Source organism: Zingiber officinale, chromosome 1B (assembly GCF_018446385.1).
Source record: "Zingiber officinale cultivar Zhangliang chromosome 1B, Zo_v1.1, whole genome shotgun sequence".
Lineage (NCBI taxonomy): Eukaryota > Viridiplantae > Streptophyta > Magnoliopsida > Zingiberales > Zingiberaceae > Zingiber > Zingiber officinale.
Window position 1 is genome coordinate 143187735 of NC_055986.1, and position 26573 is coordinate 143214307.

At 40.3% G+C, this 26573-nt stretch overlaps 2 protein-coding genes across 3 annotated transcripts; both read right to left on the minus strand.

Moving 5' to 3' along the window:
- Positions 1–1592: 1592 nt before the first annotated feature.
- LOC121982954 (transcription factor HY5-like) lies at positions 1593–13163 on the minus strand. The gene is made up of 4 exons (XM_042535954.1): positions 12983–13163; positions 12707–12911; positions 12437–12593; positions 1593–1832 (listed from the first exon to the last, which is right to left on the minus strand). The coding sequence occupies exons 1-4, from the start codon at positions 13065–13067 to the stop codon at positions 1755–1757; spliced, it is 525 nt and encodes a 174-aa protein (XP_042391888.1). The 5' UTR covers positions 13068–13163; the 3' UTR covers positions 1593–1754.
- Positions 13164–15692: 2529 nt separating this feature from the next.
- LOC121982966 lies at positions 15693–20717 on the minus strand. Of its 2 annotated transcripts, none has more exons than XM_042535965.1 (2): positions 19956–20716; positions 15693–16098 (listed from the first exon to the last, which is right to left on the minus strand). In XM_042535965.1, the coding sequence occupies exon 1, from the start codon at positions 20637–20639 to the stop codon at positions 19974–19976; it is 666 nt and encodes a 221-aa protein (XP_042391899.1). In that variant the 5' UTR covers positions 20640–20716; the 3' UTR covers positions 15693–16098; positions 19956–19973. The 2 variants fall into 2 exon arrangements, with proteins under 2 accessions (XP_042391899.1, XP_042391907.1); XM_042535973.1 differs by lacking the exon at positions 15693–16098 and adding an exon at positions 17643–18526 and having other exon boundaries at positions 19956–20717.
- Positions 20718–26573: the final 5856 nt, after the last annotated feature.

A 26573-nucleotide genomic window follows, 5' to 3' on the forward strand; every position in this document is an offset into this window, starting at 1 on the left:
AAATACTTCAAAATTGCTTTGAAAAATTCATTGGCAAATACTTTGAAAGATAAAACTTACTTTATAACTTTGAAAATTACCTTACAAAATTTAGTTTGAAAATTCACTTTAAAAACTACTTTGCAAAATTTGCTTTGCAACTTATTTTGAAAAAGGGTTTGCAAAATTTTTTTTGCAAAGTTTATTTTTAATATTTCTTTAAGAAATGCTTTGCAATTTTTTTTTAAAAAGGTTTCTAAAATTATTTAGATTTAATTTCTTTAAGAAAAAAGGTTGAAAATACTTACCAAAATTTATGCTTACAAAATGTTTAACAAAAAAAAACTTGGAAAGACATTCAAAATCACTTTGAAAATATTTGAAAAATACCTTAGAAATTACTTTATACTTTTTAAATATCTATTTTGGAAAATGGTCTTTTAAAACAATTGTCTTTAAATATTTGGCTACGTTTGACTTACATTGAAAAAAAATCCTCCCTAATATAGACTTTACATTTCTTTGAAATATTTGAGTTGCTCACTTGCTCTATTTCCTTGTTTTAAACTTTCTCTTACTTAGTTATATATTTTTTGATGAATGTCAAAAGGGGAAGGTAAGAATTTAAGTAAGAAAAATTAAGATAAATCTAGAAACATCTAAAAAACTTAACCCTGATATGATCAGGAGAATAAAATAGAAATTCAAAATCAATTTATTTCTCTTAAATCATTTTCATATTATTATTTTTTGTTGCATTATTTTTCTAATTTTAACTCAGATTGTCATTACATCAAAAAGGAGGAGATTGTTGGTGCAGTTGGCACCAATGTCAAACCTGAGTTTTGATGAATGACAAATAGGTTAAAGTTAGATATGTTATGTGAGCAATAACTGTCGATCACTCTTGCATAAGAGCAGGGACAGAGTCAAAGGCTTATGTGCTAGTTACTATTCCAAAGGCTAGTAGCCGTCCGTGATTTACTTCCTCTGTGTTGGTCCTGGAACGGGTTGACGGAGGTGCTGGGGACGAGCGTATTCGCCTTTTGCCACCAGGGACAGAGTCAAAGGGGTTTAAGTATTAACAAGTGTATGAAATATAGGAATAGGGATAAAAGAGAGGCGAATGGGAGGTAATTACATGGTCACCTCCTCTAAACATAAACACATATATTTCGCCTCCTCAATATGAAATTCTTAACTCCGTCCCTACACAAGAGCAACTGGATTTAGAGCATGTGCGGATGCATCCATGTTCACAACATTACATGTTGTAATTCAATATAAATCAGTTTTTGTGTCATAAAACTCTTAATTCGGGACTAAACTCCCAGATAGATTGGAGTCTATTTTCCATACTTCTCTTATTCACTTTTCCAATGGAACAAATATAAATAAAATTTAACGAAATTAATGATCAAATTTTATCACAAATATTTGGTTTACTTAAGGTCTTAGAAAAATTAAGAAGGTTTCCAACGATTAAAATGTTTTTTCTGTCAAAGTTGCAGTTGTTAGGTGGCTTTACTGTGTGACAATGTTTTCTATTACAATTATACCATCATTCGTCCAAAATTATTGAGATTATTACTGATAATAATTAAATCTAGTAATTTAATCACCAAATTTTCCTGAGATATTTTGCCCCATATATAATTACAATCCACACATATATAATTACAAACAGCCAAAGGTGTCATAATATTTCGTTCAATTAATATAATTAAGCTTGAAATTCATCAGTTAATTGATCACTTAATAAGTAATGATTATTATTATTCTGTCGAGCCGTCAGGATTAACGCTACTGGCACTAGCTGCCCCCCTCCTGCTGCCAGTAGTATTCTTCAGTATCTGACAAAAAAATCTTTTAGTTCGATATGATTTCATTCATTGGATTATCAACCAAATAAAATAAAATAAATATATGTATCAAACAAATTTGTATTATTTTTATACATGTTTATTTTCGGTAGAAGTTTTTGGTCCTTCGGGTAATTTGTAACTTGTAGTGGACTTCAGACTACCTACTGCTTGTGTGAGGACATTGTAATATGTAAGAAGACTATGATATATATATAGTAGTCGATCTAGATTAAGATTCTCTCCAAATTTTGATCTGATCGAATCGAATCGAACAACTGAACAAAAATGAGTATCTATTGGATCTTGATCTTGTGTAATTTAATTTTCAAGTTAGCTTGTGATCCTGCGTGTCTAGAAGCGATGAGCTACGAATTGTCGGTGAGCTAGCTAGGAGTTTGACGAGAAGAAGACTTCGACAGGGGAGCACCGGGGATGCCTGTAGACACCAATAGGAGGGCGAAGGAGAAAATCGTCAGTAAGCATATCAAGGGAGGGTCTCAGGTGCAGCTATTCCGACAATCAAGTAAGAATCGAAGAAGAAAGAAGCTGATCAAGAGAAGGTGGGGAGCAGAGCCTCGTAGATGTTTGGCATAGTCAGAGAGCTGGGCCCCTAAGGGTCTATCTGATCAGCCTTAATCAATCAAGAGAAAGTGGGGAGTAGAGCCCTATAGGTATTCGATAGAACCGGGAACTGGGTCCCTGAGGGCCTGTCCGATTGACCTTAGCTAATTAGGAGATGGTGGGGGGCAGGGCCTTGTAGGTATCCGACATAGCCGGGGAGTTGGGTCCCTCAGGGCATGTCTGATCTGCCTTAACAATCAGGAGAAGGTGGGGAGCAGAGCCCCCGTAGGTGTTCGGTAAAGTCGGGGAACTGGGCCTCTAAGGGCTTGTCCGATCGGCCTTAGTCGATGGGATGTGTGGGAGGGGGTAGGGCTATGTAGGTGTCCTTCATAGTCGGAGAGCTAGGCCCCTGAGGACATGTCCAATCGGCCTTAGCCGATCGAGAAAATGTGGGGAGAAAAACTCTGTAGGTGTCCAGAGAGCCGAAGAACTGGGCCTCTAAGGGCATGTCCGATTGGCCTTAGCCGATCAGGAGAAGCTGGGAGCAAAGTCGCGTAGGTGTCTAGTAGAGTTGGAGAACTGGGTGTTGGTGCAGAAAACATCCGACGATCGAACCTGTGTATTGATTATGTCAAAAGGTTCAAAGTTAGGTTGTCTCTTGATCTAACATGTTTGAATGAAGTTACAGGAAAGTCCTAAGTGTACTTAGGTCAAAGTCCTAGTTGCAGTTAGGCGAGTGGAAAACCCTAGGAGGTGGTAACCCTAGGTCCTAGGGAGTGGTAACCCTAGGTAAGGAAAAGTCTTAGTTGCTGTTAAGTAAAGGAAAAAACCCTAGGGGGTGGTAACCCTAGGCGGAAAGTTTTGGCGGGTCGAGAGCTTCGGGCAAAATCCTAAGGGGGGGTAACCCTAGGTTGAAATCCTAGTGTCGCGAACCGGGTAGAAGTCTGTGCGGGTAGGAACCACACTTATAACTCACAACAGGTGAGAGTCTAGGAATTTTTATGGTGCTAGGGAGCGTAAGAAGTACATATTACAGTACACACCTCTCTTAGTAGCGCAGGAATACCTTTAAGTTTTGTAAGGCAACAGGTAATTGATGCTTCATGGTTGATCCAGTCTTCAACCACTAAAATCTTGAAGGTAGTATGTCTTGAAAATAAGCTTTTGAACAATTTTGTAGGGTCAACCCCATTGGGGTGCTAGATTGCTAACGTCTCCCGCCGACTTGACTCTTTTCCAACTAAATTGCCTTTTAAGAAAAATCAGGGGACCACACACCGATCATAATTTTGTTCCATCCTCTGTTGGTAGGATGTCATCTAGGCAACTATCCTTTCATGGGTTTCACTGATGAAATCCAGCTCTAGGAAGCGGCAATTGGCATTGTCTTGATTATATAACAACCTCTGAGTGGACTCCTCACCCACCTCTACAGGGGCTGCTACTTCTCCCCCATAGACCAAATGGAAAGACGTCATCCCAGTGCTATCTTGTGGAGTGGTACGACACGCCCATAGGATTCTTGGTAATTCTTCCACCCAATTGTCGCTCACATTATCAATTTTGGTTTTAAGTCCTCGGATAACCTCTTAGTTTGTAACTTTTATTTGGCCATTGCTATTAAGATACACTATGGAAGTGAAAGCTTGAAGAATGCCAAAACCTTCACATCATTCTTGAATTATATGCTCTTGGAATTATCTTCCATTATCTGAGACGAGTTTGTAGGGGATTATAAATCGACATAGGATGTTAACCCACAAGAACTTGATAATGGCATGCTTAGTGATTCTAGCCAAAGCTTCTACATCCATCCATTTAGAAAAAATAATCTACCGCTATGAGTATAAACTTCTTTTGAGCAGGCCCAGTCTGGGAGGAGCCAATGATGTCCATTCCCCATTGATCAAAAGGACAAGAGACTAAAGATGTCTTCAAGAGCTCGGTCAATCAGGAATGTTTTAATGCTTCTAACAGGAAGTGTAGGTGGATACCAGCTCGCGATATCAGCATGCAGAGTGGGCCAAAAGTATCCTGCTAATAATATTTCCGCGCTAGCGTTTAGTCTCCTACATGACTACTGTAGTAGCCTCAATGAACTTCTTGTAGAATATAGCCGGTGTCGTTCAGTCCAATACACTTGAGAAATGGTCGAGAGAAAGCTTGCTTGTATAAATGATCCCCTATTAGAGTGAAGCGGTTGACCCTTCTTTTGACATCTCGAGTCACCTCAGCGTTAGTCGACAAGATTCCTTGCTAAAGATAAGAAATCATAGGAGCTCACCAATCGATCGACTTTTTTACCTCTGCTTATAGATCAATTTATGATATCAGCAGGGTTTACAACATGGATTCATCCAAAATCTAGGTGGACAACGAACTAACCATTTTTGCTAGTTGATCTACTTTCTAATTACCTGTTTGGGTTATCTTGTGTAAAGTGACCTACACAAAACCAGCCTTCAGCTTCTCATATGTTTCTATGTACATCATAAGCCACTCATTGTTTACTTTAAAATTCTCGGCCAACTGTTGAGCCGCTAGTTGAGAATCTGAGTGAATGACCACTCGAGTTGTTCCCATATGTTTTGTTGCTTACAGCTTGGCGATCATGGCTTTATATTCAGCTTAATTATTGGATGCTCTAAAATTCAGCTGAACAGATAATTGTATCACATTTTCTTAGGGGATATTAATAAAATTCCTACACGACTATCTTGCCAAGTAGAGGATCTATCAAAATATATTCTCCATGTGCCTTCTGGCTCAAGATTATGAATTTTTGTCAAGAAATCGGCCAAGACCTGGTCTTGATGGTCTTCGAGACTGATACTGTATGTCATATTCACTCAACTTTGTAGTCCACTTGATTAATCTCCTTGAGGCCTCTTGATTTATTAACATGCTGTCCAATGTGCTATTAGTGAGGACTATGAGAGGATGTGCGAAAAAATAAGGTCACATCAGTCAAAACTAGCCCGTAAGCTAGTTTTCAAGTGTAGAGTACCGACACTCAGCACCCTTTAATAGATAACTCATAAAATACATAGACTGCAATACATTATTGTCTTGCCTAAATAGCATCGATCCCACATCTTCTTCGATAGCTGACAAATATAGTTATAATTGTTCTCCAGCCATTGACTTGGAAAGGGATGGCAGTGTTTCCAAGTATTTTTTGAGTTTGGTGAAGACTTTGTCACAATCTCCACCCCACTAGAAGTTGGTGGCCTAGTGAAGTATTTTGAAGAAGGGGAGGGTCCAGTCAATTGACCAGGAGATAAACTGAGAGAGTACAATGATCCAGCCTACTAGTTACTAGGCTTCCTTGATATTTTGTGAAGCTTTTATATTTCTGAATACTTGGGCTTTTTCTAGGTTAGACTCAATTCCTTGCTCAATGACAATATACCTACAGAACCGACCTCCCCTGACTTCAGATAAGAACTTGCTTGGATTCATTTTGAATCGATATTTCCGTAGAGTGATGTAAGTTTCTTCTATGTCGAGAATTAAGTCTGCTACTCGGGCAGACTTGATTAGAATATCATCCACATATACTTCAATATTTCTTCCGATATGCTTCTAGAAGATTTTTTTCATAAGTCTTTGATATATTGCTCATGCATTCTTTAGTCCAAACTGCATAACATTATAGTAGAAAGTACAGTCGGAGGTAATGAAACTAACTTTTTCTTGGTCTTCCTGGGTGAGAGGGATTTGATGGTATCTTTGATAAACATCTAACATGTAGATCAACTCACTCTCAAAAGTAGAATCGACTATCTGATCGATGTGGGGGTGTTGGTAACAGTCCTTAAGACTTGATTTGTTGAGATCCTTGAAGTGAATATAGACTTGTCATTTGTTGTTAGGTTTGGCCATAGGACTATATTGGCAAGCTAGGTTAGAAATTTCACTTCTATGATATACTTAGCTTCCATCAGTGTGCTGACCTCCTCTTGGATGATCTTGTTTTGATCCATTCCAAAGTCCCTCTTCTTTTGCTTGACCGATTGGGCATCAGGGAAAATATGAAGTTTGAGCTTCATCACAGACAGAGTGATACCTTTAATTTCCTTTAGTGACCAAGCAAAAATATCCCTGTTAAGGGCTAAGCATGCCGCTAGGCTCTCTTTCATCTCCGGGGAAGGTCGACTGCAATCTGAGTGACTCCTTCCAGCTGATTAGGGAGGATTTGTACTTCCTTCACTTCTTTGTCGGTTGAGAAAGGGGTTCTTCTTGTATCGTTGCTTAGGTTTTGTGAACCTTATGTTCCTTTATTTTGACCATATCTGTTGGTGTAATTGTATCTGGGTCAAACTTAACCAGTTTGACTCAAGGTTGAGTTTTGATGTTTGACAATATATGGAGATTGTAGGTGCAATTATTCATTTGGGAGATTGTTGGTGTAATTATCCGTTGGTCAAAGGTTGACTAATTTGATATGAGATAGTAGTCAAGTAGGTTAATATTGATTGGATACTTGACTGGGAAAGTTATAGCTAGATGTTAGATAAGAGCAAGACCAATAGGATGGTTTGCAAAAGAAGAAAAATAAAGTGTGTCAATGTTAACCAGACACTTGGTGTGAAAAGTCCTACTTAATGAACCTAGGTAGATGGAAAGTCTTGGTGAGTGAAGTCAAACAGATGGAAAGTCCTGGTGAGTGAAGTCAGACAGATGGAATGTCCTAGTGAGTGATGTCAGACAGTTGGAAAGTCCTGGTGAGTGAATCCAGGTAGTTAGAAAGTCCTAGTAAGTGAAACCATGCAGTTGGAAAGTCCTAGTCAGTGAAGCTAGGCAGTGAGAAAATCTTAATGAGTGAAGCTAGGTGGTGAAAAGTCCTGGTGAGTAAAACCAGGTATTAAAAAATCTAAGTAGTTAAAAGAGGACCGGACACCTGGTACTTGTAAGTTCAAGTGGGTCATGGAGGACCAGCCACTTGGTACGAGGAAAGAAGTTCAAGTAAGTCATGGAGGACTGGACACACGAGGAAAGAATTCCAAGTGAGTTATGGAGGACCGGACACTTGGTACGTGAAAAGAAGTCTCAGTGGGTCATGGAAGACTGGACGCTTGGTACGTGGAAAGAAGTCCAAGTGGGTCAAAGGATTGACCGGACACTTGGTGGAGAAGTCCCAGCAGGTCACGGTTGACCAAAGATTGGGCAAGAAAACCTTATACTTGGATTAAGCATGTTAGGGTTGGGTAATCAATTGGGTCAATCGATTGACCCTAAACTAAATGATTAGGTAATCGAATAGGAGGTTCTTGGGAGAACACAGAAAGGACCTGAATCGATAAGGCCGAGCCTAATCAATTCGTCAATCGATTAGGCTTAACCTAATCAATTGGACCAATCGATTAGGGCTAGGAGATTCACGAAGAGAAATTCACGAAACTAAGGCTAAATCGATTAACCCAATCTATTCAACCACTTCTAATTGATTAGGTAATACTTTATCGCGAGAAGAGGGAATCAATTGGAGCAATCGATTAAGAAGGCTTAATCGATTGGGCTAATCTATTAAGACATTTTTACCAGTGAACAGAGAGTTGTGGAATCAATTGGGTAATCAATTAAGGCTCTCTAAATTGATTGGGATAAGTCACCAATCAATTAAGGTTCAAAAAAGAGTCGTTATACAAGTGCGCGAACGGTCGGATGATGTGACAATCGATTAGGGAAAAGTTGAATCGATTGGGGGCTTTAAAGAACACTAGAAAAGGGTTTTTGTGGACATTTCGAAGACTAACTCTCACTCATAGTATCTAAACCACACATGGCAAGTTTTTGAAGACTTAGAGTGAAGTGCTGATGCATTTCTAAGTTGATCAAGAGGTGATTTCAAGCAAGAAGAGAGCAAGCTAGAGTTTCATTATTGTAATCTTGTAAGATTTTATTTATATTAGCTTCTCATCCTCTTTTTCTTGTATTTCTTCGTGTGTGAGCTTGTACAAGACTTTTCCATCTCTAGATTGTTTCTAAGAAGGAGCTCTTTCATAGTGTATATGTGAGAAAGGGTCGGATCCTTGGACTATTCACCTCAAGGAGGTGGATACCAAGAAAATCCCCGTGTTAGCATTGGAGAGTTCTTCGCTTCAAGTATTTCGCTATAAGTTATCTTCGTCGACGTGAAAGTAGCTATTCACCGCCTCTGGCTCTCCTTTGTCCCAATAATATTCACATAGCACTTTCATGATACTATCTGATGTCCTTTCACTTCCCCCACTTGATCTTCTACAAGGAATTATACCTTTTGGTAGAAGGTGGAGATTGCTGCTCAGAATTCATGCAAGGCGGGTCTTTCCTAGAATGACATTGTATGGAGATAGAGCATCAACTACTATAAAAGTGCTTCTTCGAGTCCTTATTAGGGGATCGACTTCCAAAGAGATGATCAATCAAATTTGGCCAAGTGGCTGCACCTTATTTTATGTAAAGTCATATAAGACAATTGTAATAAGCTGGAGCTCATCTTGGTCGATCTGCATCTTGTCAAAGGTTGTCTTGAAAAGGGCATTAACTGAACTTCCCGTATCCACAAAAACTCTGGCTACCTTGGAATTAGTAATGATGGCCTTGATGATAAAGGCATCATCATGAGAGAGCTCTATTCCTTCAAGATTTTGAGATCCAAAACTGATCTGAGGACCTATCGCTTGCTCTTAGCTACAACCTACTACATGAATCTTGGGTCAGTGACCATGGGATTTTCACACCCAATTGGAATCTCTATCAGTAGGCCCCCAGAAATCATGTCCACCCTTCTAACAACATCATTGCTTCAATTCTCCTCCTGCTAAGTTAGAGCAAGATCTCTATCATCAATCGGGGGAGCTTGGTTGTTCTGTGATCATCGTGCATCAGTTGGCCGACTGACTATATTGGGGAGCGAATTTGGAGGTCTGAGCAACTGAGTAGCAATCTAGAAATGTGGGTGTCCTTGCTTAGTTGTTCGATGACTATCTTGGATGTACTATTGGCAGTCTTGGGTGTTATAAGTTCTGATCTGATGGTAGGTACAAAAGTGGGTATCCAATGGTGGGGCTCAACAAACGAGGTTCGCGCTACTTCCACGTGCTATACGATCCTTCCCTCCAGAGCCATAGGGAGAGGATTTGACTGGGGCTCTATGTCGCATGGGAAGTAGAGGGGTCTTCCACTCAGCTTGGAAAGAGGGGGTCAGAGTAGGTACTTTCTTCTTCCGAGTGACTTGAGCTTCTTCCACATTGATGTATTTGATAGTTCATCCCAACAGACTATCAAAGTTGTTAGGGGTGGTTCTTACTAGAGAACGAAAAAAATCCCCATCGTCGAGTTCTTGCGAAAAGACACTTACTAGTATTTCAGAAGTGGCGGAGCAAACATCCATGGCCACTTGGTTGAAACGTTTTATGTATGTCTTCATAGATTGCTTTGTTCTCTACTTAAGGGCGAAGAGGCTTAGGTTGATTTTATGGTACCTTCGGCTACTAGTGAAGTGGTGTAAGAAGACCCAATTGAAATCTTTGAAGCATGTAATGGAACTAGTAGAGAGTCGGTCGAACCACCTTTCCATCGAGCCAAATAGGATTGTTTGTTCTCAAATTTATGGAGATGATCTTCAGGATCTGTGGAGCTTCCATATTCTCTGACCGACAAAGGTCGAAAATGCTTAGGCAACTTATCTTCAAGGATTTCCCAACTAAAGGGCGCACTTAGCCATTCAGATGAATTATCAGTGACAATGGCCTTTCCGTGCTTATGGTCATAGGGAGGTGAATCTCCCGTCAAAGATGCTTGGGACCGTTCGGCTTTAGCTGAGTCCTCTGCAGGTGCTTGGAATAAGGTCTTGGAGAACTCAACCTGCTGCCTTAGCTTGGATCTTCTACCAGTGGCTTGTGGTCCTTCAGATGATGCTGCAGGTGCTTTGGAGAGGGATGACTCTACTGCTTGTTGCTTTTGCGTTAGTACTTGCGCTTTGGCCATTATCAATAAATCTAAATCTTCTTGTGATAAGGTAACTGTTGTAAACTTTTCGATGTTGTACATCTTCACGTTCTAAATCAAGTGGAGAGGTTCCCATAGACGAAGCCATATTTGATCATGTCTGAAAGTAATAAGCTGTGGATTGTTGGTAAGCTGGTTGGGAATTTGACGAGAAGAAGATTTCGATAGGGGAGCATTGGGGGATGCCTACAAACACCACTAGGAGGGGGAAAGAGAAAATCATCAGTAAGCAGACCAGGGGAGGGGTCCTTGTTGTAGATACTCCAATTATCAAGTTAGGATCGAAGAAGAAAGAAGAATAGTGATGTAATGAGAGGAGGGCTCTGGACTTGTCTACCTACGCCAACGGAGAAGGATCCCTTTATAATGCCTCTTATAATCTCCGCATTTAATGAGTCATCATATCACTTTTTAATAACTTGTCCAATCGTCATACTTTCACTATATCTTGCAGTCACATCATAGGTATGGGAGAGTATTGCATATCTATATGAGGATATAATCTTTTTACTTTTTGACAAATCCATGTGCTGCATTAATGGAGAGATGGACTCATGGGCCAAGAGACCCGTTGGGTAGCTAGTCAGAAGATGGGTTGGGCACAGGGAGCTCAGTTTCCCCTGAGGAGTGAATGAACTATGATAATATCTTAAGGGGAAGTTGAGCCTTATAATTATATACAACTATCAAATCGAAGTGCTGGGTCCCTAAGGTCTTGTCTGATCAATCTTAGCCGATCGAGAGATGGTGGGGGTGGGGCCCTGTAGGTGTCTTGTATAGTCGAGGAGCTAGACACTTCGGGGTTTGTTCGATCAACCTTAGGCGATCGGGAGAAGGTGGGGAGTAGAGCCCCGTAGGTGTCTAGCAAAGTCTGGGAATTGGGCCACTAAGGGTCTGTCCGATGATCTTAATCAATTGAGAGATGGTGGAGGACAGGGTCTCGTAGGTGTCTGACATAGCTGGGGAGCTGGGTCCCTGAGCGTATGTCCGATCAGCCTTAGCCGATAGAGAGATGGTTGGGGGGGAGGGGGGGCAAGTCCCTTTAGGTGTCTGCCATAGTCAGGGAGCTGGCCTCCCGAGGGCCTGCTCGATCGACCTTAGTGGATCGATAGAAAATAAGGAGCACATCCCCGTAGGTATCCATCATAGTCGTGGAGTTGGGCCCCTGAGGGCTTGCTTGATTAGCTTTAGCCGATTGGGGGAAGGTGGGGAGCATATCCCCGTAGGTGTTTAGTAGAGCCTGGGAACTGGCCCCCTGAGGGCTTATTTGATCGATCTTAGCCTATTGGGAGATGGTGGGGGCAGGGCCCCGTAGATGTCCGGCACAACCAGGGAGTTAGGCCCTTGAGAGTCTGTTTGATTGTCCTTAGCCGATCGGGAGAAAGTGGAGATTAAAGCCTTGTAGGTGTCTGGTAGAGACGAGGAACTGAGCCTCGAGGGCCTATACCTTAGCCGATCAGGAGATGGTGAGAGGGGGGCCATGGACCCTACTTAGGGGCCTTTCCTATTCACCATATCAGCTTGAAATGTGATATAGCAAATGTTGGAATGACAATTGAGACACTTCTTCGTGAGTTATTTTGAAGCTATTTTCTAGACCCCAAAAGTTCTTAGACATCAAATTTAGTTCTCATCGTGGTAAAATGTGCTTCGTTAGTTTTTAGTGTCTCCGTTAGTATATCCCCAAACTAACAAATATGAGGTAATCATGGATGATTACTAATCTTAGATAGTAGAATAATATAAAAAAGAGGATAGACATTCAGCTATTAGTCAGAATTTAATTTTTTAGACCTCGTGATGGTAATATTATTATGTACTAGCCAACTTGTTCTTTAAATTCTTGAGATTATTGTAGGTTGTAATTGGCTTTTAGAGGGCTGCACATGCATGGATTAGAGCTTAATTAGAAGAACCAGGATCCAACTAAATCATGACAACTTAATTAGAACATATTAAACATCAATAATTATGATAAATATATATTAGTAAAATAATACATGATTAAACAAAAATTAATGATATTTTTTACGTACTTGTCGTAGCATGTTATTCTCATTCTGCAGCGTGGACAGCCTCTCCTCCAGCTCCGAGTTCCTGTTCTCCAAATCCTTCACCTTCGCCTCCAACTCGCTCACGTACGCCTTCTTCCTCTCTCTCGCTTGCTGAGCCGACACTCGGTTCCTCAACAACCTTTCATCGAGCAAATAATTAAATAAAACTGTTTAAACATCAATAAACTATTTTCTAATTCTTATTTTTTATTACTGGTTTAATTGATTATATAATTAATTAATATACTTAACCTTTTGAGGCGTTTGTGCTCCTTTTCAGCGGCGCTCCTTCCCTTCCGCGTCATCAGCTGCTGTCCGGAGTGGCCGGCCGATGATGACTGAGCTCGGCCCGCAATGACGTCTGCCGAACTGAATCCTTGACGAGAGCTCGATGGGCCGGCTGCTTCGGCAGACCCCAACTCCGGCACCCGCCTTATGTCCTCGTCGCTCTCCATTCCTTTTCAGTTTGTTGAGAGAAAAATAAAAATTAAAACATAAATCAAAGATAATCTCCATAGATCGAATCACCTTCTTTGATGTCCATCTGAGGAGCAGAGCTGGAGGATCTGTCACTGCTAGAAGGGAGGGAACTCGTGGCTTGTTCTTGAAGCATTTTGACTAATTTCTCCAAATCTTAGTTAGCGGAGAAGAAGCAGAGCGAGATCAGCGTCTGCTGCTGCTGCTGCTGCTGCTGCGTCATTCGTAAAGGCATGAGGGAAGTTTAGGTTCTGGAGGCGTGGCGATGGATGGCCGTTGGATGGGGGAGGGATCGGTTGGCGATCGGCCGTCGAGCGTGGACGTGGGCGGAGCCATGCAGAGGGCCGGGGATCCAAAGGCGAAGGGGACGAGAACGCGTCGAGTTTTGGAGCGTCGGATCGGGGGAGGTGTGTGGTGCAGGACGGACAGGAGCGGGGGAGAGGATTTGGACGGGCGTGGATTCGGCTGGGAATGGGTTCATCACGACGGCGTGGACCTTTCGACGCGGACAAAATTAAATGCTCGTAGATTGTTTTATTTATGGCAAAGACTGCTAAACAGGATGTCTAGCACGTTACTTGAACGAGATCGATAATTTTGAACTTGATTAAATTCTGCGTTGATTGCGAAATAAAAAAAAAACTTTTGGACAAGAAGACAGACATAAATTCCTTAGACCGTGTTTAAAATACTTCTACCGACACAATTTGCATGTTTTTGGGAAAAGAAAAGATTAGCCTTGTAATCGCAGTCTTCTCGCACTACTTAATTTATCGTGTTTTGTCTGCCATTGCAAGTCATTGCACGTGACGAGGTGTATTTTTTTAGCATTAGATTTGGATTTGAGGCGGCTAGCGTTTTTAAGACAGGAGAAGATCTGAAAGAACGAAAGAAGTTCAAGACAATCTAATTAAATTGATATGCAAATTAACTGACTAAGACAACCGACGGGTCTGACAAACTAATTTGACTCATATCAAGTTGGTGCATAAAGTTGGAGGAGAAGCTCAATAGACTTAAAAACTAGAAGTTTGGATTGAATTCTTGGTGATATATGGTGATGAAGACTGCCCCCCAAAGTAGGTTAAAGTAGTGAAAATCAGTTGATATGGAGGTCAAAATTAAATGATCAAAGTTGTAGGGCCATAGGGATTACGAGATTGCGGAGTTGTAGGGCCACAGGGACTACGAGACTATGGAATGCAAATCGGATAAAGTTAGCCGAGCGAGCCATAAGAGTCGGTCGGACGTGAAAGGTCGACCAGACCGTCTGAGCGGCTGTCCACAACTTACAACCGAGATCCAGAACCAAATACTAAGTTGCCTAGTCCACCGCCCTAGCCAATCGGACCTTAGATCCAATCGGGAATAATACGCCTCTCCGACTACAGTAAGGTCGAGTGAAGAGCAAGTCGTTAACCTCGTTCAGTGCAACCAAGTTGGTGACGCCCCTGCTGAGTGGCTCCCAGTCAGCCTATAGCGGAACCCATATACGTACCTCACCGTACTCCATTGGAAGTTTGTGACACTGACAACAGAAAATGTTCAGCAAACAAATAATATTTTAGAAGCTTCTAGTCAGAGATTTGTGTGCTCGTTTAAGAAAAAACGTCAGAGATAAATTTTGATTTGTCTTTTTCCAAGGACGTTTTGAAAAATGTGCATATATTTTGGATGCGTGTATTGATGCTACGGTGACTATAAAAGTCTTTATCCACAAGCGAAGATATGTGATACTTTACTATTTAACACGCTCACTGTTACAATTTTTCTACTATTCTTCTTCACTGAACCGAGAACTGACTTGAGCGTTGAAGGACTAATGCTATTCATAAATATTGTTCATAAATATTAATGAGTTGAATATAATTTTTTAATGAGTTGTTAAGCTTGTGTATTTAATTATTTTTCTGTATTGAATAAACATTAATAAATTCTTATTAAGTCGAAACTTAGGCATTTGCGGAGTAAATTAGTTGTGTCATTTATTATCATTATCACGTCGATTTATAACTTTTTTTTACCCTGTATAATTCATAGACGCGAATTGTTTCACCTGTCAAATTTTGTTTAATTAAACAGGGTTGGGTTGAATCAACCCATTTAAAATTATGGTACATTTGGATTAAAAAATTTGATACTTTTTTAAAAGGATCATATCAGGATTAGAGTAATGAATCGTGAAATCAAGATGACATAATCCGTTGACCCATTGACCTGTATTAACAACAAAAATAATGAAAAAGATGAGGAAAGGTAAGAGAAAAAACAAAGGAGAGAAAAAAAAGGGAGACAAAAGAAAATTACTAGTAATAAAAGATCACTGAGCTCATAAAGGCTGGCTATAAATTCGCAACCAGGCTAGAGCTCATGGCCTTGATTCACAATTAGGCTAGCTCGTGGCCTGGCCATAAGCCTGTGGTTAGGCCACCGTGAGCTCACAGCCGTGCCATGAACTTGACAATCACGTCTACAAGCTTAGCCAAGCCATGAGCTTATAGTTATGCAATCGCGAACTTGTCATTAGGCACAGCAGCCATGATTTCACGACCATGGCTGCTATAATTCTCATGTAGTGCCATCAAACTGTGAGAAGACTCGGGGATTTTAATGTTTGCCGTATGAAGGGTAAGAACTAATTATCCACAATTTTGGGCGGATGAAAACAGATCCACCAAAGGATTAGATAAATAAGAAAAGATGTGTAGACTCTTGCGCAATACAATTCTTTCCTTTGTCTACATTTGGGAATAACAAGGCCTTAAGAACCAACATAATATTACAAACTGGCCATTACATGCATCGTCATCCTAATAGTGATCAAAATTAGCTGCATTTACAAGTAATCATCTCACGACAACCTTGCTTAAACAAAGACAAACAAACAAGCAAGCAAACAAACAAACAAACAATTGGACTGATGCGTATCTACTGGCATAACAAATAAATAATAATTTGTGAAGTAACTATATATGCTACTATTTATCTCGAGATATCAAATTTTACTACGAACAAGAATATGCACACACAATAATCTAATCACCGAGTAACATGAAGGAGCATCACAAGTGGCCTTCCAATATCAAACTCTAGCATCCCATAATTTTCTTCCACGCAAAAATCAATCTTCTGGTGCTAGTCCACTGCAAAGCCTCATCTTCTTAAACCTGGACAATTATAAAGTTTTTTTAGGGGCATTTAGTAGTTGATAAAAGGCTCCACTGTTGAAACTACTGATATTTTTTACTGCACATGAAGGAGATTTCTTGAGTCACGACTTAAAAATTGGGTCTATGGCTTCATAATCCAAGGTACAAAATGGGTAAAATAATAACCTAGACTTCATTGTACCAAGGCACAAGCGTAATCACCTTTCAAAAGGCGCAAGCTAATCGTTACAAATACAATCCACTAACTCTTCCCAGTCATTTGTGCAAGGTGAAGTGTTATAAGTAATGGACAGGTCTTAGCTCATCTGAGTGAAGACAAACATTTTTTGGATCAAGACCTCAAACATCACATGTGAAGGATTGCTTCCATGGCCAATTCCCTTAGATGAGGTATCATCCAAGAGGCGCATTTGCCTTTTTAAGCAATTGCCCATATAAATGAGTTTCCCACCTAAAGGCTTATGCTTGCACACTCTTCACATTCCAAGACTCACTCCTTATGAGTGATTAAATTTGTCATCCAGCAAGGGTAAATCCAACCAATAACCTTGCTCCTCAATGACTCCTAAGTATCCCTACTATGCCTCCTATGATGACCAATCAATATCCTATTCACAACATCATGTCACCACCAAGTCTGACAACTATCTACCTATCTATCCATCCATAATAATACTATTATAAAAAATGTCCACATATGCTGTTTATGTAGCCGTGTAACAATGTGCAGCAGAGAGACTGCATATTGCATTTACAGTTTGGTTCATCAAGCAATCACATTATACTAAAATAAGCAGCCTAATGAGGGTGCCAAAAGCTGGTCACCCTCTGTCAGTTAAGATCCAAGTTACTACTAATTTGATTAAACTAACTTCAAAAGATATCCAAAAACCTAAACCCTAAGTTCTAAAAAAAAATTAACACTAGCTGCTCACATATATATATATATATATATATATATATATATTGAGAGAGAGAGAGAGAGATGATATGATGTCAGATGCCTCCTGCGCGATTGTGGGCAAAATCCGACGTGGGCAATCTGACACAGCCAAAATCCAATTTTTTTAATCTCTCTCTCATCTTCATGCAACAACTTTTCTCTCTTTCCTTTTAAATTAAAATAAAATTCTCTTCTCTCTCCTATTATTGTAGGCAACAATCACTGTGGTAATGATGCTATAACGTTGTAGCAGCTATAGCTGCTAGCCTGCTACAACTGTGTAGCAATTATTGTGTAGTAACTGCTACAACGTTGTAACCGCTATTGTGTAGTAGCTGCTATATGCTGTAGTAGCTACACCATCTTTAAAAATCAACACCACAGTGATTGTTGCATGCAATCATAGGAGAGAGAAGCGAAAATTTTATTTTAATTTAAGAAGAGAGATTGTTTATTTTAATTTAAGAGGAAAGAGAAAAAAAATTGTTGCATGCAAATGAGAGAGGGATTAAAAAAATTAGATTTTGGCCTCGTCAAATCACCCACGTCGAATGTCGCTCACGATCACACAAGAAGCATCAGGCAATATATATATATATATATATAATGAAATTATGGTTGCTTAGGGTGATTAAATTGTTAAATCACAAATGCATTTTTTATATGAATTAGATTGACTAGTTTGATATGTTATATAGCACACATCTGTTACATTTGTTATCATGATTTGTATTACTGTCAATAGAAATCATGTTAAACCATATATGTAACCATATAATGCGGTGGCTCCACTGTATACATAACACATGCTTAAGTTGTTTAAAACTTGCATAACCTATCCATCCTAAACTTTTGACAAACTAAGTACTTGAAAACATAGTCGAGATCATGCACGAGTTCTTATCAAAGGGCCCTTTAGCCATGATCAAAGAATTGGCAACAGATTTTATCTAATCAAGATGCAAAGTTTCCAGAAAAGTAGTAAATCTGAAACCAGTCTGAAATAGTAAGTTGCAACATGTTCCAACAGCAAACTTTGTCAGATTTACCTATGATTTAGGTCGTTTTTCATTTTTCCCCAACTTCACACAGAAATAATACAATCAGGAAGAGGGAAAAATATGATAGATTGGGTGATCAATATATATTTGGAGCAAGAAAATTGGACATTTGATGGAATAACAGTGTCAAATAGATTACTTCATACTTTTTAGTATTACAAGAATGAAAGCTACAGGGGATGCTGCAGTAGTGTGGCTGAATTCCAAAGCAATACTTTTATGATTAAAATGCAATTACAATCTCATGGTATTGTCTTACAGTGGCTCCTAGTATGCAATCTAATGTAACATGCTGACAGAATAATGATTTGAGAGAATAATTTAGCTGGCTTACCAATTTTTGTTTGATAGATTCACGGGAAGAAATAGTAAAAGGATTCATTGCACAGCATACTTCAGAATTTAAGGATGAGCCAGGATACTGCAAAATGTAACTAGGTTGCAGTGCTTAGCTGATTGAAAATAGTTTCATTTGGGGGAAAAAAATAGATTTCACTATTTGAAATGAATGTGTTTCCCACTTTCAATATCTTGTAAAATTTTCTTTGAAATGGATCTAAGATATCTGAGGATGTATCGGGCAATCAGAAGAAAAAGACTATATTTTATCTTTAAATGCCACTAATTTTATGAGAACATGCACAATTTAGAGCAAAAGTGCCACAATGTAAAAAGAGGCGTGTTATTAATCAAACTGCTGATTAGAACTTCTATGTTAGATTTACAACTCAATTTGGTGCTTCTCACAAGAGCTTGTTCAAAAGTAATCGCCAAAACAACAAATTTACTGTGAGTACCTAGATCAATCGCTGGACTACATCTTAATCTGTGAGAAAAAAAAATATCAGATAGCTCCTAGTAATTTTAATTGAGCAAAGTTCACTTGTCATTCCTAATAAATTTTCTTAGGCGTCTTCTAGCAATTTTACAGCCTTAGTCATGTTCTCAATCTCAGCAGGACAAAGTCCAGCTAAGCTTGACAACTAAAGAGATCTGATACTTATCCACCTAAAAGTCTGAATTTGAGAGGTACAAGATGAAAATAAGGTCTATCTAAACAAGAAAAAATTAACACATGGAATTGAACCTGAAGTCTGGTCTGACAGTTGAAATTTAGTTTTTGATAATAGAAAAAAAAAATGATTTTAATCAAGACTACAAGTATCACATGTGGGTCCTAGGCGAAATCATGTTTCTCAATACCAACTCCTATGCTATTGATTTAGAATGATGGTAAAGGGAAAAGAGTATATAAATTCTACTCTTTGGAAGGATGGAGACGTGGAAGAGAGCTTAGTGAGGAAAGCAATCATCAGGAATCCTTCAAATTTTCCTCCTATTTTCCCATCAAGTAAACTACAATTTTTTTTATAACTTGTAAACGTGTCAACATTTAGCATGAACTTCAATTAACCACAATATTTTAGCAACGCAATATAAATAAAATCTCATATTTCTGAAAAACATAGATATCATATGTACCTAATATTTTATCACACATTTCTAATATAAGTGATTATAGAAATAACATTAATGCACCATCTTTAACCTAGAATTGAAGGTTAATTCAACAAGAAAAAATTCCATGTTTTAAGCGATTGAGGAACCTGAAAATATATCCCTATATTTCACCAAAGGCACTTAAATTGTTTATTGATTTGTCAAGCAAAGATACGTAGAGAGCCATGGCGCACATTTTCTAAACAGTTAAGAAATTTTCAGGTAGACGAGAATCTAATCGCAAAGAGAAACAGAGCAATACTATTGCAAAGGCAAATTGATACTTCGAACCCAACAAAGATACAACGGCGAAGATCACAGAATAAAGGGTGGAATGGGAGTTTGGGTACCTGAGTGGCTGAGGCCGATCAAGACCCAACTTTTGCGGAGGGCATCCTACGAAGTGCCTCATCGGCAACGATCAGTGAATCGTCAATCCCAATCGCAGTCTCGTAAACCGTTCTCGCCTCATCCAGCAAACCCTTTTCCTCGTAGCACTCGCCTAGAACGCAGAACGCTTTGGCATTTTCGGGGTTCAGCCGAACCGCCTCGAGGAGGTCGGCGATGGCCTGATCGAGGCGGCGGCGGCGATTGAGGGCAAGGTGGAATTCTGCGCGCTTGAAGTGGGCGTCGCCGCGCTCACGGGGTTCGAGGGATTTGCAAGCCGGAGGCGCAAGGGCAGTGTCGAGAGACCGGAGGGCAGGATGGCGGCGGCCGAGGAGGTCTAGGGCAAGGGCCTTGAGGATGTGAGGGGCGGCGTCGCGGGGATCGAGGGCGATGGCACGGTCGGCCTCATCGCAGGCGGAGCGCGCGAGGGCAGGGGTGGATCGGCTTCCGTAGCTTTTGTTATTGGAGGCGCGGGCGCAGCCGAGTAGCTGGGTGCCGTTGACGAAATGGCGGCGGGACTGGTGGGAGAAAGAGGGGCGGCGGAGGCGGGAGCTGGTGTGCTTAGGGAAGAATCGGAGACCGAAGAAACCGGCCAAGGCGAGGAGGAGGACCAAAGCGTGCACCCATATCGACGAATCCGCCACCATCGTCGACTTGCTTCCCTCGAGCTCACGTCCGCGGGCTGCGAGACCGCGACAGGTACTGAACTGAATAGATAAGTTTAATTTAGGATAGGTCCGTGTAATTTGATTTACGCCACATTCGTAACTTGCTTCGGACCCAAAAGCACTAAACGGGTCGGATCACATAATTATACATTCAATTAAATAAATTTAAATTGAAAACTCAATAACATCTATATAACAGTTATATAGGTGAATCAAATTTGAATCAAGTTCAAATTTAACTTAAATTAAGTTCAAGTTAAATTTAAATTGAGAGTTCAATAATATATAATCGAATCAAATGACAAATTTCAAAGAATCTTAAATTCATACAAAAAATAGATCAAGTTAAATTTGAATAATTATTTTAAAAATTTGATTCATTTTAAATTCAGCTTCACTCGATTTGATTATTTTATTAAATAAATTTAAATATCTCAAAATTAATTCGATTCAGCAGAACTAAATTATAACCCTATACGATGTTGAAATTGAAACTCACATAGGTGTCTTATATGTCTAGGATGTCCGAATCACGGTGATGCTAAACCGTTTATTACACCTGAATGGAACGTGACTTTAAGTGCCTTTGGTCATCACAGTTATTTGACTATGAAAATTTTGATCGAGAAGCACAAATGGAACGTGACTTTGGACATCACAGTTTAGCATCAATTTGTGCTTCTCGATCAAAATTTTCATAGTCGATCACTCACGGTTGGTTCATACACCTGAATTTAAAAATGAAACCGATAAATGAACACCAAAAAAGTTTATTTTTGTGAAAAAAAATATTTCTCTTCTAAAACTGAAAGGGCATTGTTTTAAGAATTAGGCATATATGAATTCTGCACATTGGAGTTCAGGCCGTCATCTAAGATATAACGAAAGATCAATTGTCGCAAAAAGATAAAATTTATTATCCAGCGGTCTACACGGTTGACTTCATGACCATTTATAAAGAGATAAATTAAAGCGTTGTACTTGGTCACTGTGGATGAGGATTATTTGTTTGGCTTTTATACCGTGATCCTGTCTGAAAGTTAAGAAATTGGCTAGTTAGGAACGTAACTTTGGTGTTGACTAGAAGAAGACTCCGTTCAATCCTGTAAAACCAAGACCATTAGTACCGAGCTAAGAAGGGGGCCTCCGATGTTGATTTTCCAATGCTCAAGTCAGTATCCGATTCGGTAGAGAAAAATAGTAGCAATGAACAGTAATGAAGGGTGTGTCGAATAGTGAAGTGTCGCATATCTTCGTTGGTAGACGGAGACCCCCTTTTATATTGTCACTATAGCGTCTGCGCATGCATCTCAAAGCATGTGCACGTTTTCTAAAGCATCTTAAGAAAAGACAAGTCAAAAAGTGTCTCTGGCACCTTTCCTTAAACGAGTACGCAAATCTCTGATGTGACAGGCTAGAAACTTCTAAAGTATGATTTACTTGCGGGATGTTTCCTACCCTTTTCGGCACAAACTTTCAATAAAGTACAATAAGACATGTATGTGGGTCACGCTATAGACTGATCGGAAGCCATTCGGCCTGGACGTCGCTAGCTCGGCTGTACCGAATGAAGAGACCGATATGTTCTCCACTCGATTCTATTATTGCCGGGGGGGGGGGGGGGGATCATTATGCCCGATCGAACATAAGGCCCAGTCGTGCAGGGTGGCGGGCTAGATAACTTACTATTGGGCTATGAACCCTGGTTGCAAGTTGCAGAGAGCGACCAATTAGATGGTCCGGTCGGCTTTTGACATCTGGTCGGCTTTCTACGTCCGCTCGGCTCCGATGGCCTGCTTGGCCTTGCGATTTAGATCGTTTGACTTTGAACTCTACGTTAGTTGGTTTTCACTGCTTTGACCCGCTTTTGAAGGGTCCATCTTTATCACCGTATCACAAGCCTTCCCTCAAGTTTAGTTGAAGGAGGTTGCAAGTCCCAGTGACTGGATGATAAATATATTTTGCAACTTTTCTTCCCGGTCGGGTGTTTTGTTATCCTAGCCACTGCTTGGCTAACACAATCACGGCTCGCATAGCTTTTCAAGAAATTATTTTTTTCCCCAATCGGGAGACTCCAGGGTTAACCTTGCTTAGATAAAACGTATGCGACACTTAACTATTTGTTAACTCTTTTCTAGCCTTTTCTTTGAGTGGCCACTCATGCTCAGTGTCTTTTAATTGTTGTTGATGCCACCATGATTTCTTGAAAATCGCTCAAATCCTTCGCCATTAATGCAAAGTGTGCCAAACATACTTTGTAATCATTTACTGATAGATAATTTCCATTCCTCATTAATGCCACCTGTGATTGGATGTCACGTGGCGTGATCTTTTGTTGCCGAATGTGTGATGTGACAGGCAACTGTTGGATTTGATGTGACAACTGTCTTTTCAAATTTAACAGCTCAGATTAAGTTTGGCTTGTCTCAAACCCTTGATAGGATGGCTCAGAGTCACCGTTGATAGGGTTTTTTAAACCTTGTATTTCTTCTTTCGACACACTGCATTCACCTTTGTCTTTGACTTCCTTGCTCTTTGCTTTCTGCTCATCGCATTTGATTTTCTTTCAGTAAGTGCCCCTCTTTTTTCTCTTTCCAATCTTCGATTTTAATCTTCTTCCTTATGGCGCGCTCTCCTTCTCCACCGCCGGCTATCCCCGAGCTGTGTTATATCTCCATCGAGTTAGACTTTAGCCATGACAAGGTGGATCAGATGAGAATGACTTATCACATTCCCAATGACCACTAAATCTCCATTCCTTCTGCCTACGATTGTCCCCACATTCCTCCCGATAATTTTCTTCCTTTCTTTAAGGACCAATGATATGTCGGTCTGCATTTTCCTATCCATCATTTCTTTTTGAAGTCTGTAGGTTGTGATACTGTTCCATTTAAACGAAATTCTTCTCCTGTATCATATTTTTCATTACTTTTATTTTGTCCGAGTCAGACACCTTCCTCTTTCAAGCTCGAATGGGTGACGTGTATTTTGAGAAGATGCCCATGTCCAATAAGGGTTGGAAGTCACACTACTTCTATGTCCTTCTCCTTGACCGGCCTTCTTTTCTGACCAGCTGGCAGATGGATCTACCGAGTGCCCATGCTTTGGGAAAATACTGGTGGGAGCCGACCTACCTCCAAGTCGCTGCACAGTTGGCCGATCTGAAGTACGATATACACATGATGCTACTAGAGGGCATTTCATATATGTTCGGGCTGAGTCTGATTTGAGCTTGGCTACTCGACACTCTTGGTAAGTCATTTCTCTTTCTATCGCTCTTTTTTGATAGTCCAAGTCATGTTTAGAGCGTTACTCAGTGTCTCCAACAAGCTAAGTGATGTGGAAGTTAATGTCCGGGGGGTGGCCGAGCTGGAGAGCCACGGACGCCTGCCAGTCGGGCCCTTGATAAGCTATGAATTGACACATTAATTTTGGGTTAATATTTGGTGTTCTTTATATATTTGCACATGTTTAATTCCAATTTTGATCATATTTCCCCAAACAAGGTTTTTATGAGCTTTATGATGTTTTTTCCATCTTATGCGTGTGATTTATTTCTCATTAGGGAATTTGGTCTTGTAGGGTACTAATGAGTTCATGATTCAAGTGGATGCATGGTTCACTCAACCAAATGGAGTCCAAAACCCTAACTGACCCCAATTGAGCTTGGACTCGAGTCAAACCCCAGTTGGACAAAACCCTAGGTATAAAAGCTGGAATTTGGCACGGTGAACAGGGAGCTCGCGCTACTGTTCATCGTGCCAGATTCCTGACGGTGCGAATGCAGCTCCCTCCCTTCGTCCAGATCTTCGACCCAGCTTGTCTTCGTCGGCGTGAAGTTCCTCAGCCACCGGCGATCAAATTCCGACCATTGTGCTTTGCCAGCAAGAAGATTTCGCGCGTGGACTACTGTTTCTGCGAGTCGCTAGTTTCCTCTCGGGTTGGAGGTGTTCTTCCGATTCGAGCTTCCATTCCTTCACGGGATTATCGGCGGTGGTCCTCCGGTGATTCTGAACCATTTCCGACAGCACTTCAACGTTCCTAGCTCCCTTCATCAACTCGCGTTTCCAGTTCCAGAGAACCCATCAGCGTGTGACAGAGAACCCTTTTAGAAACCTAATTTCGCTGACGATTTGTGAGCAGATACAAGTGAATCTGAGTTTGTTTGGAGCTCGAAGACACCATCTGACCTCTGCTAGAGTGTTCTCTGCAGATCCTTGTGCGACGGCAAGGAGAAGACAAGTTTGGTCTGAGATTTGAGTTGTAGGGATGTTTGGTTTTCCTGCAGTTTATTTCTTAGCTTAGGTTTTCTTGTTCCTGCAAATTTTGTTTCTAAATCTGGTAGTTCACAGTTTGAATTTATTTGTAGTTTCATTTTCTGTATGAATCTGATATGCTTAGTTCTGTTTTTGTGTTATGTCTAGTTCTGTTCGTGCAGCAGAACTACTGCAATTCTGTTTTCTTCATTTGAGATCAGCGTTTCTGTTTTAGTTTTTTTTTAGCAGCTGGTAAGTTAGTTAGAATTATACAATAGAGAATTTTTAGTGTGATTAAGTAGATGTAGTGTTAAGTTCTTATTAAGTTCTATTTTGCAGTGAATTAAGCTGGAATTTTGCATTCTGTTTGTCTGTAGGTGAATTAAATTAGTTAAGTAGAGTTGGTTTTACATTTATTGCTAGTAGTTAAAAATTGGAACTCTAGTCTGCTAGCTCCATTTAGAATTCATACAGTTTGATTGCCATAAATTAGTTGAACACTTTTATTTGCAAGCATGGTCTGAGTTTTTAGATTTCGTGCTAAATAAGATTCAATTCTGTAGTGGGTAGTTGTAGAGTTGCAGATTAGTTTCTATTTCAATTTGCATTTTAAAGCCAAACCCCATTTCATAACTTGAAAACCCAAAATGAATTTCCAAATCCGAAACAAACACGATGCTAGCATGATCCTCGAAAAATTCGACTCGGGCCTTATACTAAAACATTTTCTTGTGTAGTTGTGGGTTTTCAATCATAATATTAATTTGGGAGTTCATTTGTGACATCAATTTTGATAGCTACCAGCCCTCTAAAGAGTAGACCGGTGAAGGCAAAGCAAGTTGAGTGACAGGAATCGACGCGACAGCTAACGCTGTTGAGCTTCCTCCCGAGCGACCTTCCATGGCGCCAATAGCGATTCCGCCAGAATTCGCCAACTCTGGTGAACCACTAATTCATCACCGCAAAAGGCTCCGGCCGGAGGCTTCTTCCCACTCAACAACTTTCGTTCCGTAAACCTTTGCTATTGCATCATCTCCAAGACCTCCATCCAAGCGGGGTGAAAGTTCCTCTTCTGATCTCCCAAGGAGGGCGACCAATCTACCGACTCCTCCTTCTTTCAATTGAACACTTTCCCTGTTCGCGCTTCTAGTGAGTGTAGGATCGTAAAGTGCTAGAGGAGGGGGGGGGGGGTGAATAGCGCTCATGGCTAATTCGTTCGTTTTGAGTAAATACACAGCGGAAAATAAAGATAAACAACACAAACACCAAGAATTTACTTGGTTCGGAGCCTGTGGCGACTCCTACTCCAAGGCCCGCACGTGAGAGTGCTTTCGATGGGCAATTACTAATCAGTCGGAAAGAGTACAAATACAGTTTTATAAGTAATTTAAAAATTAAAGAATACTAACAACTTTGTATAAGGAGATCTTCAGTAGAATCGTCGTCGGCGCTTTCGAGTATCGTAGAAGCATTTTCTGAGCAGCTTGAAGAAGCGAAAGTTGTTCGTGATCTTATTGTGAAGCTCCTGGTCGAAGCCTACTTTTATAGGCTGTTCCAAGCGCCTAGAACCCCTCCGGGCGCTTAGAACACATGGTTCGGCCAATCAACGTGCCACATCAACTTGTAGATAACTTTTGATTTTCAGGCACTAGGACCG

Bases quoted from the DNA above. Each gene is read 5' to 3' on its own strand.
- LOC121982954 (XM_042535954.1), bottom strand. From the start codon at position 13,067: ATGCTTCAAGAACAAGCCACGAGTTCCCTCCCTTCTAGCAGTGACAGA. The intron at 12,594-12,706 runs GTTAAGTATATT...GCTCGATGAAAG, and splicing joins GAGCACAAACGCCTCAAAAG to GTTGTTGAGGAACCGAGTGT. The intron at 1,833-12,436 runs GTACGTAAAAAA...TTTTTTTGTCAG, and splicing joins AGAATAACATGCTACGACAA to ATACTGAAGAATACTACTGG.
- LOC121982966 (XM_042535965.1), bottom strand. From the start codon at position 20,639: ATGGTGGCGGATTCGTCGATATGGGTGCACGCTTTGGTCCTCCTCCTC.